We start from the raw sequence: 15,965 nt of genomic DNA on the forward strand, positions 1-15,965 counted from the left end.
TCACAGCTGCCTGAGGTGATGGTATAACAGTCCTGGCAAACAATAGACTAAACAAAAAGCTTAAAAGGAACAGCAAGGGAATGACATGTCCACAGGGACTTTGACACCGGATATATTTCTGGGAATATAGGTCACATACATAAGTAGGGATGTGGGTATACTCAGGAGAGGCCTGAAAAAACCCTAAGCTCTTACCTCTGACTGACCTTGAGGCTCTGTGCAGAGGAAAGTAAAGGCTAAAGCAGGCTGGGCAGGGTGGCTCACGCCTCTAATCCCAGCACTCTGGGAGGCTGAGGCGGGAGCATTGCTTGAGGCCAGGAGTTCAAGACCAGCCTGAGCAAGAGCGAGACTCTGTCTCTACTAAAAATAGAAAAAAATTAGCTGGGCCTCGTAGCACACCCCTGTAGTCCCAGCTACTCAACGAGAGGCTGAGCGGGAGGATCTCTGGAGCCCAGGAGTTTGAGGATGCAGGGAGTTACGATGACACCACTGCACTCTACAGAGCCCAGGGTGACAGAGCCAGACCCTGTCTCAAAAAAATAAGTAAATAAAAAATAAAGAGAAATTAAGACATTCCTAGGCCGGGCATGGTGGCTCACATCTGTCATCCCAGCACTCTGGGAGGCCGAGGCCGGAGGATCACTTGAAGTCAGGAGTCTGAGACCAGCCTCAGCAAGAGTGAGACACCCACCCCCACCCCGCCCATCTCCACTAAAAGTAGAAAATTAGCTGGGCGACTAAAAGTACAAAAAATTAGCTGGGCATAGTGGTGCACACCTGTAGTCTCAGCTACTGGGGAGGCTGAGGCAAGAGGATCACTTGAGCCCAGGAGTTTGAGGCTGCTTTGAGCTAGGCTGACGCCACGGCACTCTAGCCCAGGTGACGGAGCAAGACTCCATCTCAAAAAAAAAAAAAAAAAAAGACATTCCTAGATAAACTGAGACGGTTTGTCATGAGCACCCTGCCTGCCCTCCAAGATAAGACAGAAGGGCGTTCTTAGCCTGAAAGGATGCTAGACAGTAACTCAAATTCACATGAAGAAATAAAAGCACCAGAAAAGGTAACTACATAGATAAATACAAACATAAATGCATTTTTGTTTGCAACTCCTTTTTTCTCCTGATTTTAAAACACCTGCATAAAGCAATTAATTATAAATCTATGTGCATGGGCACAAAATGTATTAATGTAAAGATGTAATTTGTGACAGTAACAGCAATAAGGAGGAAATGTTATATAGACATACCTATACAGGAGTAACATCTTTTAATACTACTGAAATTAATTTAGTATTAATCAGAATCAGATTGTTATAAACTAAGATGTTAACTATATCAAGGTCCATTGATTTTTTTTGTTTGTTTTGGTGTGGTCTTTTTTTTTTTTTTTTCCAGACAGCATCTGGTTCTGTCACCCAGGCTGGAGTGCAGTAGCATCATCATAGCTCACCACAACCTCAAACTCCTGGGCTCAAGCAATGCTCCTGGCTCAGCCTCTTAAGTAGCTAGGACTACAGGTGTGAGCCACCATGGCTGGCCCATTGTTTTAAATTTTTAAAAAAGTCAACTGTAACCCCCAAATCAATCACTAAGAAATTAACTTCTAAAATATAGTAAAAGAAATAACAAAGGAATTAAAATGGTACACTAGAAAATATCTAACACAAAAGAAGATGATAATGAAGGAATTGCAACGCAAGTGTGATGTATAGAAAGTAAATAGCATATATAAATTTTTTTTTTTTTTTTTGAGACAGAGTCTCACTCTCTTGCCTGGGCTAGAATGCCGTGGCATCAGCCTAGCTCACAGCAACCTCAAACTCCTGGACTCAAGAGATCCTCCTGCCTCAGCCTCCCAGGTAGCTGGGACTACAGGCACGCGCCACCATGCCTGGCTAATTTTTTCTATTTTTAGTTGTTTGGCTAATTTCTGGGCCTAAGCGGTACTCTCCAGGGCTAAGAGTATGTACTCAGAGCCAGGACAGGGTCTGCACTTGCCTCTTCCCAGAGTCCAAGGCCCGGGGCCAGTTGGGCCCAGTGTCCACACAAGGCTCTTCTCTCAGCACTGATGCAACTGGTCTCCCACTCCATACCAGCAGTGCCCTGGCTGGGAGAGATGCTATCCAGTAATTAGACCAGAGCAGCCCCTTCCACGGAAAAGGCATGAGGGATGCCAAGCCCTGCAGGCAGAGGCTTCTCACCCTGCACCCTGAGGCCCCACACAGACAGTGGGCCAGGAGCCCAAACAACAGCTGAAACAGATACTTGTTTATTTCCCAGAAGAAGGCAGAATAGAGTGCTTGAGGCAGGCAGACCTCACTTCCAGAAGAGCACATTCCAGAAGAGCAGCCAGCAGGGGTAGAGGCCCAGGGCCAGCAGTGGGAAGAGCAGGGCACCGTAGGTGTAGTGCTCCAGGACACCCTGGGCCAGTGCCGCCAGGAAGAGCTGCCAGCCCTCGGCTATCGACAGCGGTGCCTCCTGTAGCTCCCGCCACAGGAACAGGCTGCCCAAGAGTGTGGCTGCTGGGCCTGTCAGTACCAGCAGAGCAGCATAGAGGGGCCTGGGTAAGAGAGCAACATTAGGGCAGGCTCTGCGGTGGGGTTATGGGCACCAAGTAGGGTAGAAGGGGTACTGAATGAGGGTGGTCTCTGAGTTAAGGGGCACAGGTGTGGGGGAGATAGGGGCTGACCCGCACATACCGGGGCCCATGAGGCTCGGTGAGTGCAGCAGCAGGTACCATAGTGGCGGCCAACAGGAAGCCCAGTGAGAAGTTGGTAAGGGCAATGCAGCCCAGCTGTAGTGCTAGGTAGATCAGGGCCACCAGCTTCAGTGCCATCCAGCCCCTGTCTGGGGCCTGTGTGCTTACCACCCTACAAAGCAAGGGGTTCACAGGCAACTGCTTGTATGCCCAGGCCCCCACCCCCACCTGCCCAGCCCAGACTCTCACCGGTGGGTATTGTGGGGAAGGGCCAGGCCGGCCACGTAAATTGCCAGCAGTGTCAGCACCACAGCCTCAGCCTCGCCCACTGGGAAGTGCTGGGTGGCCACGTGTTGGCCCAGCACTGGCAGGATGTAGAGGGCCAGTCCCATGGCCTGAGAGACCAGCAGGGGTGCCACAAGCGAGGCCAGCCCCACACCCTGCAGGGTACATGGGCTCCTGGAGATGGGGCCAGGGGACCCCCAAGGACCCTTACCACCACCCAGTAGCTGAAGCTAAGCACCATTCAGGACCCCAGAATCCCACCCCAACCACAGAAGGGGCTGCCATCACCTGTGCTGGGGGGAGGGGGGCACTGGGTCCAGGCCCTCCCCCAGCCTCAAGGCCCACTCCGGCCTCGTGTAGTTGCATCCACAGTTCCAAAGCGTGGCCCAGTCAAGGACCCCACAAGAGGTGTGATGGGGTCTGCAGGGTAGGGGACCCAAGGCTTACCCGCACTCCCCCACCCTCAAAGCAGGATGGAGAACTCTTCCCAACCTAGAAGGGACCCAAGACTAGTCACAAGCAGATAGCCAGGGAGGATATCTTCAAACCAAGGACCAGGAGCAAGAAGCCGGCGGCGGGCATGTAGAGGCCGATGGAGACGAAGCGGGATAGAGCAGGGAGTAGGTAGAGAAAAAAGGACTGGTGCAGGCGCTCTAGGAGGTGGTTGAGCTTCCGGAACATGCCCTCCAAAGCCCTGTTGGGTGTGGGGTGGAGTCACAGTCAACCAGATCCCCCCAGGTCATTTCTACCCCACTAACAATGGACACTGCTGAGCATGGAAAGAGAAGACCAGAGGCTACTTACTTGCCCACAGCCACGAGATCATACTTGTACTGGCGGAAGCTATTGATGCCACGCAGAGTTAGGGCCTCCACGCGGTAGCGCAGGAAGAGGCCGTGGGGACCATGGGGACGGCCAGAGGCCTGCTGCAGAACCATGAGCAGCAGTGTCTGCAGGCCCTGCAGTGGCCCATCCAGTGATGTCCAGTCTTGGGGCTGCAGCTTTAAAGGTGGGGACAGGATCAGATAATGCCCCCCATACAGGCCTGGTGCCCCCCAGACAGGCAGTCCCACCTTGCCCTGCAATGTGCACAGCAACCCCCCTTTCTGGCAGAAGGTCTGGAAGAGGTTGAGCAGGTCAAGGTTGGGCAACTGCCCGTTGAGGCCCTCCACAGCCACGTCGAGGCTGGTGACCACATCACTGCTCAGCTCCAGGGCCACGGCAGCCTGGATGGCCCCAGCCCGGCCCTGCAAGGGAGATGACTGCATGCCTGTAGGGGCAAGTAGATGAACATCAATGGGTGGGCTAATGAGGTCAGTGACCCTGAAAGAGGAACCAGGGCAGGACAAGAGCACGTACCAGTGACATTGACATCATGGTAGGCTTCAAGCCAAGCCTCAGTGCCGAGAAGGTCGTGTTCTGTCACCAGGAAGATGATATCTTTGGCCCAGTAAATCTGCCCTGGAGACCAGAAGCAGGGTGAGCGGGGCCTGGGGCACTGGCCAAACCCTCCTTGGTCAGCAGCCCCTGAGCCTCACCCCGGAAGTGGGCAGCCAGTGCCAGCAGCAGCCCCACAGCCTGGCTGTTGGTAGAGTCGGAGCCACAGGGCACAGTGAACACGAGGGACTCAGTACTAGCAGCACGGGGGGCCCGCAGTATGCCGTACACGTTGGTGCCTGACACCATCTGGATGTAGTATTGGTGGGAGTGAGCCTCAGCATAACCCTACAACACAGGGCTGAAGCCCCCCAATCCCCACCCCCGTTTTTCTGGTCCTACATCACCCACCAGGGATTTCCCTCGCCCCAGATCATCCCTCCCATCGAGCTTCCTGGCCCCAAAACATCTTCCAACATGATTCCAAGCCCAGACCACCCCTCCAAGGTGCTTTTTGGCCCCAAGCACAACCGCCCCCCTTTCCAATACATAGCGTTCATGCGTTTCATCCGGGAAGGGCAGTTTCCGGGAGAAACTCTGCGTGTAGACCTCCAGCCCTACTGACCGCATCGTCCGCTCCAGCCAGGCCACTGGCAGAGCCCTGGAGACAAAGAGAGCTTCTGAGCAGAGCTCCCTGGCTTTGGCCACCACTACTTCCCCCATACCCATTGCTTTGCCGCTCACCCCGACTTCCTGCGGTAGGCAGCGAAGTCCCGAGCAAAGCTCCGGGCGCGGTCTCCGCCCACAAACTGCTCCTCCACCATAGTGGAGCCCATGGCGTTCTCTGACATGTAAGTGCGCTGGGTCAGCGGCGGGAAAGCCAGCGCCAAGAACCAGGCGATGCCCGCCACATAGCTCAGCACGCTGTCAGAGAGAGAACGGAGAGGGCCACCGGAGTATTAGAGAGACGAGGGACGCCGGCCCGTGGCCTCAACCTCTGCACCAGGGGTCTAACGGGCGGGTCTGAGGGACTTAGTCCCAGAGTCCGAGCATCGGGATGCCGGACGGAGGAGCTGAGCTCCAGGCCTAGCACCCTGAGTGATGCCGGCGGTAGGAGGGGGCGGGCGCGGGCAGCCAGAGAGGCCCCGGCCCTGTGAGTGGGGCCCGCGCGCGACCAGCGGCAGCTCGAGCCCGAGACCCTCAGGGTCCCGCCTCACCAGAGCGGCGCGTTGAGGCGCAGCACGAGGCGGGCGAGCGCGCGCCGGCGCACGGGGTCCGACAGGAGGCCCATGGCAGGGCGAAGGGCCCTGGGCGCTCTCTCCCACCACCAGCTAGGGCAGCCGAGCCCGCGCAACGCTCCCGCCGGACCCGGGAACCCGTGCCCACCCACACTTCCGGTCCCAGGGAACCCCCGCGCCGACGCGCATGCCCAGGACAGAGGTCGCGCCCCACCTCTGTCCCACCAGCGCGCATGCCCAGAGCAGCGGTCAGCCCGAAAGCTGCGGGCGTGAGCAGCGTACGGGGACGGTGCTCGTGCGCCGGCTGGCCAGAGACTGGGGACCGGGTTTCGGAGTCCGCTGGGAGCACCTCCGGGAGGGTCGGACTCGTCACGCACGGCGCCGGAAAGGGGCAGGGAGGTGGCCTCACAGCCAGAGGAGAGCAGTGAAGATGCCCTATCCCGGGCCAGCCTGCTCTGGGGCAGCCAGAAAGCGCCAGGTGCAAGGCTGGCAGAAGAGTCAGAGGTGATGAGCAGGACAGTGGGTGGTGGTCAGAGCGTGGATGCCAAGCAAGCCTGAATGATTGGAGCGGGTGCGAAGTAAGGGACTTTCTTTGAACTGAGAGGCTTAGAACCATTCCTACAGATGTCAGGCACCAAAAATGACAATGGGTGTCCCAGTGGAGTCACAGCGTGAGCCCACCACTGGAGGTTATCAAGATCAGAAGATGACTGCAGGGAAGAAAATGCTGATAGTACTACTGGCCAAAATAGTCATCAGTGGAGCTGGGGTGTGTGCAGTAGAAAGTGGGGAGCATACTGCCCCTGAGGAGGGGAGGTCCCTGGCACATTAGGGGAGAAGTAGCCCCTGGGTTTGGGCTGCAGGAGGTGGAAGTCAGGGCTCCAGCAGGTCTGAGAGCAGGAGGTGGATGAAGGAAGACGGTGCAGTGGTAGGGCGGGTGGGGGGGGGGGCGCGGGCAGGGTCTGAGGTGACGAAAAACTCCAGGTGAGAACAAGTGTCTGTTACGTCTTTAGAGCCCAAGGTAAGTGGCAGAAAGGCCCAAGGGGCTCCAAGACACAGTGCATAGGATGTGAGACATGGCCCCCCACATCTCTTTGGGGGGTACCCATAGCCAGCTTTGTTCATCCTCAGCCCTTGTGCTCAGGACCCTGGATGCGCTGGGGTGAACATAACAGACTCCTCAGTCTGAAAGTCTGGTTCAATTTGCCAGACCCCACCTCGCTGCTCATTGGCCTTGAGCCCTTCCTGACACATGCTGCTCTTTCCACCCAGGGACTCCCTCACTCCAAACCCCTACTCCACCTTCCTCTTCAGGGTTTGAATCCTGAGGCTACAAAGAGTATGCATGTAGTTCATGTGGCTGGAGGGGGGGGGCAGCTCCTGGTCACGCTCAGGAGCCAGCACCAGGCCAGGCTCTGCAGGGTTCTGCACTGTTCTGGAAATGCTGGAGGGAGATCAAAGCACAGTGAGGGGTGTATGAGCATTAGAACAGGGCTTTATTCTGGAGATGAGTGGCTGGGTACTCAGTCTCCCAGCAAGATAGAGGCTTCACGCACATGCTGCCGGACCACACGGTCCAACAAGGTGTGCACATCTCGGGCAGCCTGGGCAGCGGCCTCTAGCACCCGCTCTAGGTGGTCCTCATGCAGCCGGGCATCCATCTCAAGCAATGCAATCTGGCCTGCAGCTGGCAACAAGGCCAGGGCCAGCTGAGGGCCACCAGCTGCTTCCTCCACATGGCTGAGGTCCGCCAGGGCTGTGCCATCCACAAAGCCAGCTGAGCACGCACACACAAAGTCTCTCATGGGTATCCCAGCATCCAGCACTGCCAATGTGGCTGCATTCACACAAGCTGCGTAGGTTCCACCATCTGCCTGCAGCACCTGCAGGAACCCGCCCAGGGGCATCAGTCCATCAGACTGCCACCCCCACCTTCTTCTATCACACCCTTCCCTACCAGGCTTGAGGGCTACAGCCGGCTCACCTGCACATAGATGTCAATCTGGGAGCGTGGGTGCAGCTGTGTAAGGATGGCTGCCTCGAACGTCTGGCGTAGTTGCAGGCCCATCTCACAGGATTTACGGTCCCCGTGTGGCCGTCGCTTGCGCTCACCTGTGCTGAAAGTTGCTGAACTATACTGACAGTTCACCAGGGCCCGGTCAGGCAGGGCTCGAGCGCGGGAGCCCCGGATCTGGAGGAGGAAGGACATGTAAGCCAGGCACACTGCTCCCAGCTCATAGTCCCCAGTTCTCTGCGGCTCAGCCTTTCTCCTCTCCCTCCACTTCTAATGTCTCAGCAACCCTCCAAAACAGAACCAAGGGAGGGCCACTTGCCAACCACCTCTGGCATGCAGTCTTTTAACTGGCTTCCTTGTGCTCATCCTTGCCCCATTCCCTCCCAACCTATGTTTGCAAATGTCATGTCTGATTCTGTCTCACCTATACACAAATCTTACTTACTTTCCAAAGGCTTCCCATTACGTGTGAAATAAAATCACAAATCCTTCCCCTGATCTACAATGCACTGAATCCTCACCTCCCTGGAAACCCTCAACCCTATTTGGAATTCTACCCCCACTCGCTACCAGTGCCATGCTTGTTTTCACCCCTGTGGCATTCACTTCCTGGATCTTTCAGCTTAGAAAGCAAAGTTCCCACGCTTATGCGCTAAGCAAACATTTTTTTCAATGTCTTTGCCAGTCAGGCACTGTTACCGCGCTAGAAACACAGCAGTAAAACCAGACAGTTAGTCCCAGTCCTCAGGGACGTTTATGTTCCAGTGGGGGGAAACAAAGGGGGGGGGGATTAAGCAAAATTGACGTTTGAGGTGGTAGGTGCAGAAAAGCAAGGAAATGTTTATTGTAGAGAGGGGATCTGCCACGTGGATAAGGTGGACTGGGGAGGCGTCATACGGAGCTTAACGTCGGAGTGGAGAGCTGAGAGGAGAGGAAGCGAGTGGGAGAGTGCCTGGCATGGCGAGGAGCCGCAAAGAGTAAGGTAGGCGCAGGGACAGGGACCGATAAAAAGGGGACCACCGCGCGGTACACTGTAAGGACTACGGCGTTGACTCCGAGTGAGATGCGGCACTGAACAACTGCTGCGTGAACAGAGACACACCGATCGTCGCCTCCCACGCCTCCGAGCCTCAGGCAGCCCGGCAGCCCCGTGGCGGCCGCAGTTCCCGCCGCAGCGCGATTCTTCCTCCCGGCCCCGCAAGTTGCCCGGCTCGCGCACGGCCACTCGCCTCGTGCGGCCCGTAGACCACCGCCAGCGCCTTGGTGTTGCCCTGCTCGATGTAGGCCGAGCCGTCAGCCTGCGCGAACACGCCCATGCGCGCCTGTATCTTGCGCAGCTCCCCAGCACGCCGCCCGTCTACCCGGTATCCCTGGTCCGACAACAGCTCCAGCCCCGCCATGCCGCCCGAGGGCCAGCCCCTCTCGCTGCCCTGACAGAGAACTACAGCTATAGGAGGCCCGGGGATCGCAACTTCCGTCTGTTCGCGCCCACTTCCGGTCCCGGCGAGATGCCACTTCCGGCGGTCAGTCCGCACTTCCGTTCCTGAGGAGGGGCGGCCAGGCAAAGGCCTCATTCCTGGCCTTGAAAGTCTGCTCGCCTTTGTTTCCCTTTGAGCCTCCTGGAGTCTACTCCAAGGGTCGCCGCGAGGCAGCGCCTGCTGAAGGGAAGCGCAGGTCTCTGTCTGCGTCCTTTCGCGGCCATAAATGCATTCGTTCTCCCAGCTGGGACGCGTTCTCTGTTTTCTTGTTTTGTTACCGCTTAGTTTTTACAGTTGTCTTTTCAAAAAATAATCTTGTCTGAAATAAGAACAGGGAAAAAAAAAAAAAGAAAAAAGAAAATCTGATAGAAATAAATTTATTAAAACACTTTAAAAACTAAAAAACACAGACAGGGTTTATATTACACATACATATGATCATATTCTTTTTTTTTTTTTTTTTTTGACCTGAACAAAAATCTAGCAATTTTTTTTTTTTTATTTCAGCATATTATGGGGGTACAAAAGTTTAGGTTACGTATATTGCCCTTGCCCCACCCCCATCAGAGCTTTAAGCGTGCCCATCCCCTAAATGGTGTGCATCCTACTCATTATGTATGGATACACCCATCCCCTCCCCCCACATCTGCCCAACACCCGATTAATGTTATTCCTGAATGTGCTCTTAGGTGATGATCAGTGAAACCAATCTGATGGTGAGTACACGTGGTCCTTATTTTTCCATTCTTGGGATACTTAGTAGAATGGGTTCCAGCTCTATCCAGGAAAATACAAGAGGTGCTATAGCATCATTGTTTCTTATAGCTGAGTAGTACTCCATGGTATACATATACCACATTTTATTAATCCACTCATGTATTGATGGGCACTTGGGTTGTTTCCATATCTTTGCGATTATGAATTGTGTTGCTATAAACATTTGAGTGCAGTTGTCTTTTTTATAGAATGTCTTCTGTTCTTTTGGGTAGATGCCCAATAATGGGATTGCTGGATCAAATGGTAGGTCTACTTGTGTCTGTTTGGATATCTCCATATTGCTTTCCACAGAGGTTGCACTAGTTTGCAGTCTCACCAGCAGTGTATGAGTGTTCCTATGTCTCCACATCCACACCAACATTTATTGTTTTGGGACTTTTTGATAAAGGCCATTCTCATTGGAGATAAGTGATATCTCATTGTGGTTTTGATTTGCATTTCTCTGATGATTAGAGATGTTGAGCATTTTTTCATATGTTTGTTGGCCATATTTCTGTCTTCTTTTGAAAAATTTCTAATCATGTCCTTTGCCCACTTTTTGATAGGGTTGTTTGAGTTTTTCTTGCTGGTTTTCCTGAATTCTAAATAGATTTTAGTTATCAGCCCTTTATCGGATGTATAGCATGCGAAAATTTTTTCCCATTCTTTAGGTTGTCTGTTTCCTCTCATGACAGTTTCTTTGGCTGTGCAGAAGCGGTCTTCTTCATAAATTCTTTGACTACGCCAATGTCTATAAGAGTTTTTCCTACATTTTCTTCTAGAATTCTAATAGTTTCATACCTTAGGTTTAAGTCTGTTATCCACCGTGATTTGATTTTTGTGAGAGGTGAAAGGTGCAGGTCTTGTTTCAGTCTTCTACATGTGGCTATTCAGTTTTCCCAGCACCATTTATTGAATGAGGAATCTTTTGCCCAGTGTATGTTTTTGTCTGCTTTGTCAAAGATGAGATGGCTATATGAGGATGGTTTTATATCTGGATTCTCAGTTCTGTTCCACTGGTCTGTGTCTCTGTTCTTGTGCCAATACCAATCTGATTTAATAACCACAGCCTTATAGTATAGTTTGAACTCTGGTAAATTAATACCTCCCATTTGGTTCTTATTGCCTAAAATTGCTTTTGCTAAATGGGGTCTTCTCTGGTTCCGTACAAAGCATAAAATTATTTTTTCTATATCTGTGAAAAATGATGTTGGTAATTTAATAGGGATTGCATTGAATCTGTAGATCACTTTGGGTAGTATAGACATTTTAACAATGTTGATTCTTCCGAATATGATCATATTCTTTGTAGGACAGTTTTAACTTTCCTCATTCTCTTGGTTCTGTCCACACCTCTCTCCCCGTCAACCTTAAACTAATAAATATTTTTTTCCATATTCATCTTATTACATACAAATCATACGCAAATACATGCAATTGTACACGTACAGCTATCCAGAGGCTTTTGGAATTCTGAGAGTCTTGTTTTGTTCTGTTTGAGACAGGGCCTCATTCTGTCGCCCAGGCTAGAGTACAGTGGTGTCATCATAGCTCACTGCAGCCTCGAAGTCCTAGGCTCAAGTGATCCTCCTGCCTCAGCCTCCCGAGTACTTGGGACTACAGGTGCAAGCCATCACACCCAGCAAATTTTTCTATTTTTAGTAGAGACAGGTCTTGCTCTTGCTCAGGCTGGTCTCCAACTCCTGACTTCAAGCAGTCCTCCTGCCTTGACCTCCCAAAGTGCTGGGATTTACAGGCATGAGCCACAATGACTGGCCTGATTGATTTTTTTTAATGGTATCGTTTCATACATACTTATTTGTGTTTTTTTACTTTAAAAATACCTTATGAAATCCCTCCACATAATCCTGTGGAGCTCTCATTTTTTGCTGGCTGCTTAATAGCCATGGGGTGGATGTATCAGGATGTGTTTCCACCGCTGCCCCACAGTGGACAGTTGGTGTGTGTCCATGAGCTTATATTTGGGGGTGGAACCCCAGGAATACAGTTTCTGGGTGAAAGCTATAAGTATAAGAACATGAGTTTCTTTTTCCTTCCTCACCAAGAATAACTTATGGTTTTAAAAATAAACTGCCAGCCTGCACTGCTACTGACATTGTGTTGTTCCTCTTATATTTTCTGGCCCTGGTGTATTCCAGCCTGTTATGTCTATACAGTCTAGTGGAAAAGTGAGGGAGACTTTCCTCCCCAGGCACTTTCTGGCTCCGTGGACCTGTTTCCCAGTGGTCACCAGCAGGGAGTTCATTTCCCTGCTACCAGGTTCCATAACTGAGCCCGTTCTGAGCTTTTAGGAAGTGACATTCCCCCGCTCCAAGTTTGAAAGTGGAAGGATGACTCCAGTGGGTTGCAACACTGACCAAGAGAAGAAGAGGCACTGAGGACTCCTAGGGCGGGGACCAGGCCCATGTCCCAGCATGGCCCACACCTGGCATATCTCAGTTCCTCTCGTACCCTCCCATTACATTGAGTCCTACACTGCAATCAACTGGGCCTCTTTTTTGCCTCTGAGAATGCAGATTCCTTCATCCTTTCCAGAAAGAGACTGTGTGTCTGTTTATCTCTTGCCATGTAACCTCAGTGGCTCAAATAACAAAAATTATTCTATTTTGTTATCTCTTGGCAATTCTAGAGGTTGCCTAGGCTCAGCCAGACAGTTTGCACGTAGGATTTTTCCTGCAGTCGTTGCCAGATGGTGGCCGGCGCCACCACCACCTTGAAGGCTTCTCCTTCACGTCTTTGGTGGCTGATGCTGACTCTTGGTGGGACCTCAGGATTGTCAAGCAGCACACCTACACATGGCTTCTCCTCACAGCCAGGGCTTCCTCACCATATGGTGGCTGGGTTCCAAGGGCAGCCTCCCGAGACAACAAGAGGGACAACATGTGCATGGCACTTTCATGACCTAGCCCCAGAATGACCATGATGACTCCTGCCAAACTCTGTGGGTCAAGGCAGTCATAAAAGTCTGCCCAGGCTTAAGGGGAGGGGACAGGGACCCAACTCCTCTGTGGGGGGAGTGTCAATGTTACACTGCAAGAAGAGCAGGTGGGCTGGAAATGCTGTGTGTGCTGGGAAGATACAGTCTGCTACAGCGGCCCATGTTCAGCAGTCACGGTATTCCCTCCAAAGTGGTTGTGATCTGAAAGACGGCACGAGAGTTAGAGAGCAGGCCACAGCCCTGCTGCTGCAGGTGGTCCAACGCCATGATGGGTCACCATCCTCTGCCACTGGCAACCCTTGATTCCCCCACCCTCACTGGCCTGAGCTGTTTACTGGTGGGGGGACCCAGACCTTGATCCCTCAGTCGTCTGAGCTCTTGCTGTTCCTGTTCTTATTGGGCTGGGGTCGTTGTAGTTGTCTATTGACAGTTCTCACTGACGTGGAAGTCCTAAGCTGCCTGCCTCTCCCCCACCGAAGTGTCCCCACCTTCAGAAACTGGGGCCTCTAACCTGGCAGCATCTCAGGTTTAGGATATGGGGCCACTTCTACTTCATTATCCTTGGTTCTCTGACCCTGGTATTCTAGCTGTAGGGCACACACATGGGTGGGTCCAAGTTTTAGAGGTCTAATGCTTATATAAATTTGGGGTCTGTGGTGTTGAAGGTCCCCAAGATCAGCCCCAGAATCAATGATTTGCTAGGGAGACTCAGAGAACTCAAGAGTATATAGTTGTACTCCTGGCTAAGATTTCTTGTGGAGTGAAAGAATGGTCTTGCTAACAAGAACATAAATTCCTAACTGGCAGCCACTTAGAGTAGCACAAACCCTGCCTCGAAGGGTATAACCTGAATATTTCTCCTACAGAGATGTTTGCCTAGGAATTAAAAGAAGCTGAGCAAGACAAAAGGTCTAAATCCTCATTAACATTCACCAGAGCTGGTGGATTCACATTCCAAAAGAGAAAAAAAGAGAAAGTGTCTCCAGGAGAGTGAAAGAAAGGGTAGACTATCTGATGGACTGGCATCAAAAATTCACTGCCTTTGAAAAGGTTTTTTGAGTATTGTTTAAACAGTCTTGAGGAAGTTCCTGAGCTGACAGTAGGCGTGCAAACTTCCCCGGCTTCCTCAAGAAGAGACAGTACCCAATGCCTCCCACTATCAAGAGGAAAGAAGAAACTAATTTCTGTTATCTGCTACCTGAGAAACAGAAAAAGGCAACACAGCAGTTTCTCAGCTGTCTTCTGCTAACTGGGCTACAGTCATAACCCCCTTCCCTTCCAGCCTGCCTGTATAAAGAGTCAGAGTCCTGCAAACTAGTGCAACCTCTGTGGAAAGCAATATGGAGATACCTTAAACAGATACAAGTAGACCTACCATGTGATCCAGCAATCCCATTATTGGGCATCTACCCAAAAGAACAGAAGACATTCTATAACAAAGATATCTGCACCCGAATGTTTATAGCAGCACAATTCACAATTGTGAAGATGTGGAAACAACCCAAGTGCCCATCAATACATGAGTGGATTAATAAAATGTGGTATATGTATACCATGGAGTACTACTCAGCTATAAGAAACAATGGTGATATGGCACCTCTTGTATTTTCCTGGAGAGAGTTGGAACCCATTCTACTAAGTGAAGTATCCCAAGAATGGAAAAATAACCACCACATGTACTCACCATCAGATTGGTTTCACTGATCATCAACTAAGAGCACATTTAGGAATAACATTGATTGGGTGTTGGGCAGATGTGGGTAGGGGAGGGGATGGGTGTATACACACATAAAGAGTGCGATGTGCACTGTCTAGGGGATGGACACGTTTGAAGTTCTGACTTGGGGGGTGGGGGAGGCAAGGGCAATATACGTAACCTAAACTTTTGTGCCCCCACAATATGCTGAAATAAGAATTTAAAAAAAAAAAAAAAAGAATTCAAAAAAAGAAGAAAAAAAAAAAAAAGAGTCAGAGTCATTTGGCCCCAGTGCTGGCGCCTTTCTTTATTTTCTGGCACTGTGCCCTTGAGAGAGAGTAAGTAAACTTTGTGCTTCTGTCAATCCTAAACTTTTGTCTGAGAATTCTTTCTCCGCCCCACTGCGTATGGACTTTACACAGAAGACATACATAAATCAAAGTCAGCAAAGGGAAAGGCACAAAGTCGAAAGAAAACCAGGTGCTTCCAGAGTCTTCTCCCAGTGGACTCACACAGGCACTTAATTCCCCAGCAACAAATTAGGACAACGTGTATGAAAGGCTGCCTTCGAGACTCAGAACCCCGGGGACTTTTGGGAGGGCTGGTCACAAAAGCACCCTCTGCCAGGAATGTACCCAAATTCCAGACTCCCAGGAGGAAAGCAGGTGTTCAGCATAAGCCATATTTGTTTATACAAACAGTTAGGCCAAGAGAGCCACTCTTATCAGGGAATGGTGGGAATTGTTCTGAAACCCGCGTTCCCAGATACCAGCCAACTCTGCAAGCTTGCGTTTTTTTTTTTTTAATTTTTATTTTTTATATTCGTTTCTGATGAATAGTCCAGGGAGAATGTTTGCATTTTGAAGAAGAGCAGTCTCAGGCCTGATGTGTTAACTCTACTCTGCCCAGGGTCCTCTTTAAGAAATAGAAGACTTAAGCCCAGGAGTTTGAGGTTGCTGTGAGCTAGGCTGATGCCATGGCACTCACTCTAGCCCGGGCAACAAAGCAAGACTCTGTCTCAAAAAAAAAAAAAAAAAAAAAAGAAAGAAAAGAAAAGAAATAGAAGAGGCCAGGCGCAGTGCAGTGGCTCACACCTGTAATCCTAGCACTCTGGGAGGCTGAGGCGGGAGGATTGCTCGAGGTCAGGAGTTTGAGACCAGCCCTGACCAGTTTGAGAGCGAGACCCTGTCTCTACTAAAAAAAAAAAAAAGAAATAGAAAGAAATGATTTGTACAGCTAAAAAAATATATATAGAGAAAAAATTAGCCAGGCATGGTGGCGCATGCCTGTAGTCCCAGCTACTCGGGAGGCTGAGGCAGTAGGATCGCTTGAGCTCAGGAGTTTGAGGTTGCTGTGAGCTAGGCTGACGCCATGGCACTCTAGCCCGGGCAACAGAGTGAGACTCTGTCTCAAAAAGAAAAAAAGAAAAAAAAAAAAAAGAAATAGAAGACAAAATTATATGTCA

The 15,965-nt window shown here is 51.1% G+C and overlaps 2 protein-coding genes across 5 annotated transcripts; both read right to left on the bottom strand.

Moving 5' to 3' along the window:
- Positions 1-2,247: 2,247 nt before the first annotated feature.
- Positions 2,248-6,373, bottom strand: GPAA1 (glycosylphosphatidylinositol anchor attachment 1). 4 transcript variants are annotated; one of them, XM_069466771.1, is made up of 12 exons: positions 5,577-6,373; positions 5,104-5,283; positions 4,909-5,020; positions 4,521-4,668; positions 4,342-4,443; positions 4,056-4,252; positions 3,787-3,983; positions 3,523-3,676; positions 3,271-3,363; positions 2,947-3,137; positions 2,699-2,801; positions 2,248-2,559 (listed from the first exon to the last, which is right to left on the bottom strand). In XM_069466771.1, the coding sequence occupies exons 1-12, from the start codon at positions 5,648-5,650 to the stop codon at positions 2,269-2,271; spliced, it is 1,842 nt and encodes a 613-aa protein (XP_069322872.1). In that variant the 5' UTR covers positions 5,651-6,373; the 3' UTR covers positions 2,248-2,268. The 4 variants fall into 4 exon arrangements, with proteins under 4 accessions (XP_069322872.1, XP_069322871.1, XP_069322873.1 ...); XM_069466770.1 differs by having other exon boundaries at positions 2,699-2,869; positions 5,577-6,371; XM_069466772.1 differs by lacking the exon at positions 2,947-3,137 and having other exon boundaries at positions 2,699-2,869.
- A 703-nt stretch (positions 6,374-7,076) lies between these two features.
- Positions 7,077-9,097, bottom strand: EXOSC4 (exosome component 4). Its single transcript, XM_069466776.1, has 3 exons — positions 8,841-9,097; positions 7,582-7,788; positions 7,077-7,480 (listed from the first exon to the last, which is right to left on the bottom strand). The coding sequence occupies exons 1-3, from the start codon at positions 9,009-9,011 to the stop codon at positions 7,121-7,123; spliced, it is 738 nt and encodes a 245-aa protein (XP_069322877.1). The 5' UTR covers positions 9,012-9,097; the 3' UTR covers positions 7,077-7,120.
- Positions 9,098-15,965: the final 6,868 nt, after the last annotated feature.

This window comes from Eulemur rufifrons, chromosome 3, assembly GCF_041146395.1.
Source record: "Eulemur rufifrons isolate Redbay chromosome 3, OSU_ERuf_1, whole genome shotgun sequence".
NCBI classification, from domain to species: Eukaryota; Metazoa; Chordata; class Mammalia; order Primates; family Lemuridae; genus Eulemur; species Eulemur rufifrons.

Excerpts from the sequence above, each read along its gene's own strand:
- GPAA1 (XM_069466770.1), bottom strand. The coding sequence starts at position 5,650 with ATGGGCCTCCTGTCGGACCCCGTGCGCCGGCGCGCGCTCGCCCGCCTC. Across the intron at positions 5,284-5,576 it reads CGCCTCAACGCGCCGCTCTG|CGTGCTGAGCTATGTGGCGG; the intron begins GTGAGGCGGGAC and ends TCTCTCTGACAG. Across the intron at positions 2,560-2,698 it reads ACCGAGCCTCATGGGCCCCG|GCCCCTCTATGCTGCTCTGC; the intron begins GTATGTGCGGGT and ends TCTCTTACCCAG.
- EXOSC4 (XM_069466776.1), bottom strand. The coding sequence starts at position 9,011 with ATGGCGGGGCTGGAGCTGTTGTCGGACCAGGGATACCGGGTAGACGGG. Across the intron at positions 7,789-8,840 it reads TGGTCTACGGGCCGCACGAG|ATCCGGGGCTCCCGCGCTCG; the intron begins GCGAGTGGCCGT and ends TTCCTCCTCCAG. Across the intron at positions 7,481-7,581 it reads AGATTGACATCTATGTGCAG|GTGCTGCAGGCAGATGGTGG; the intron begins GTGAGCCGGCTG and ends GGGTTCCTGCAG.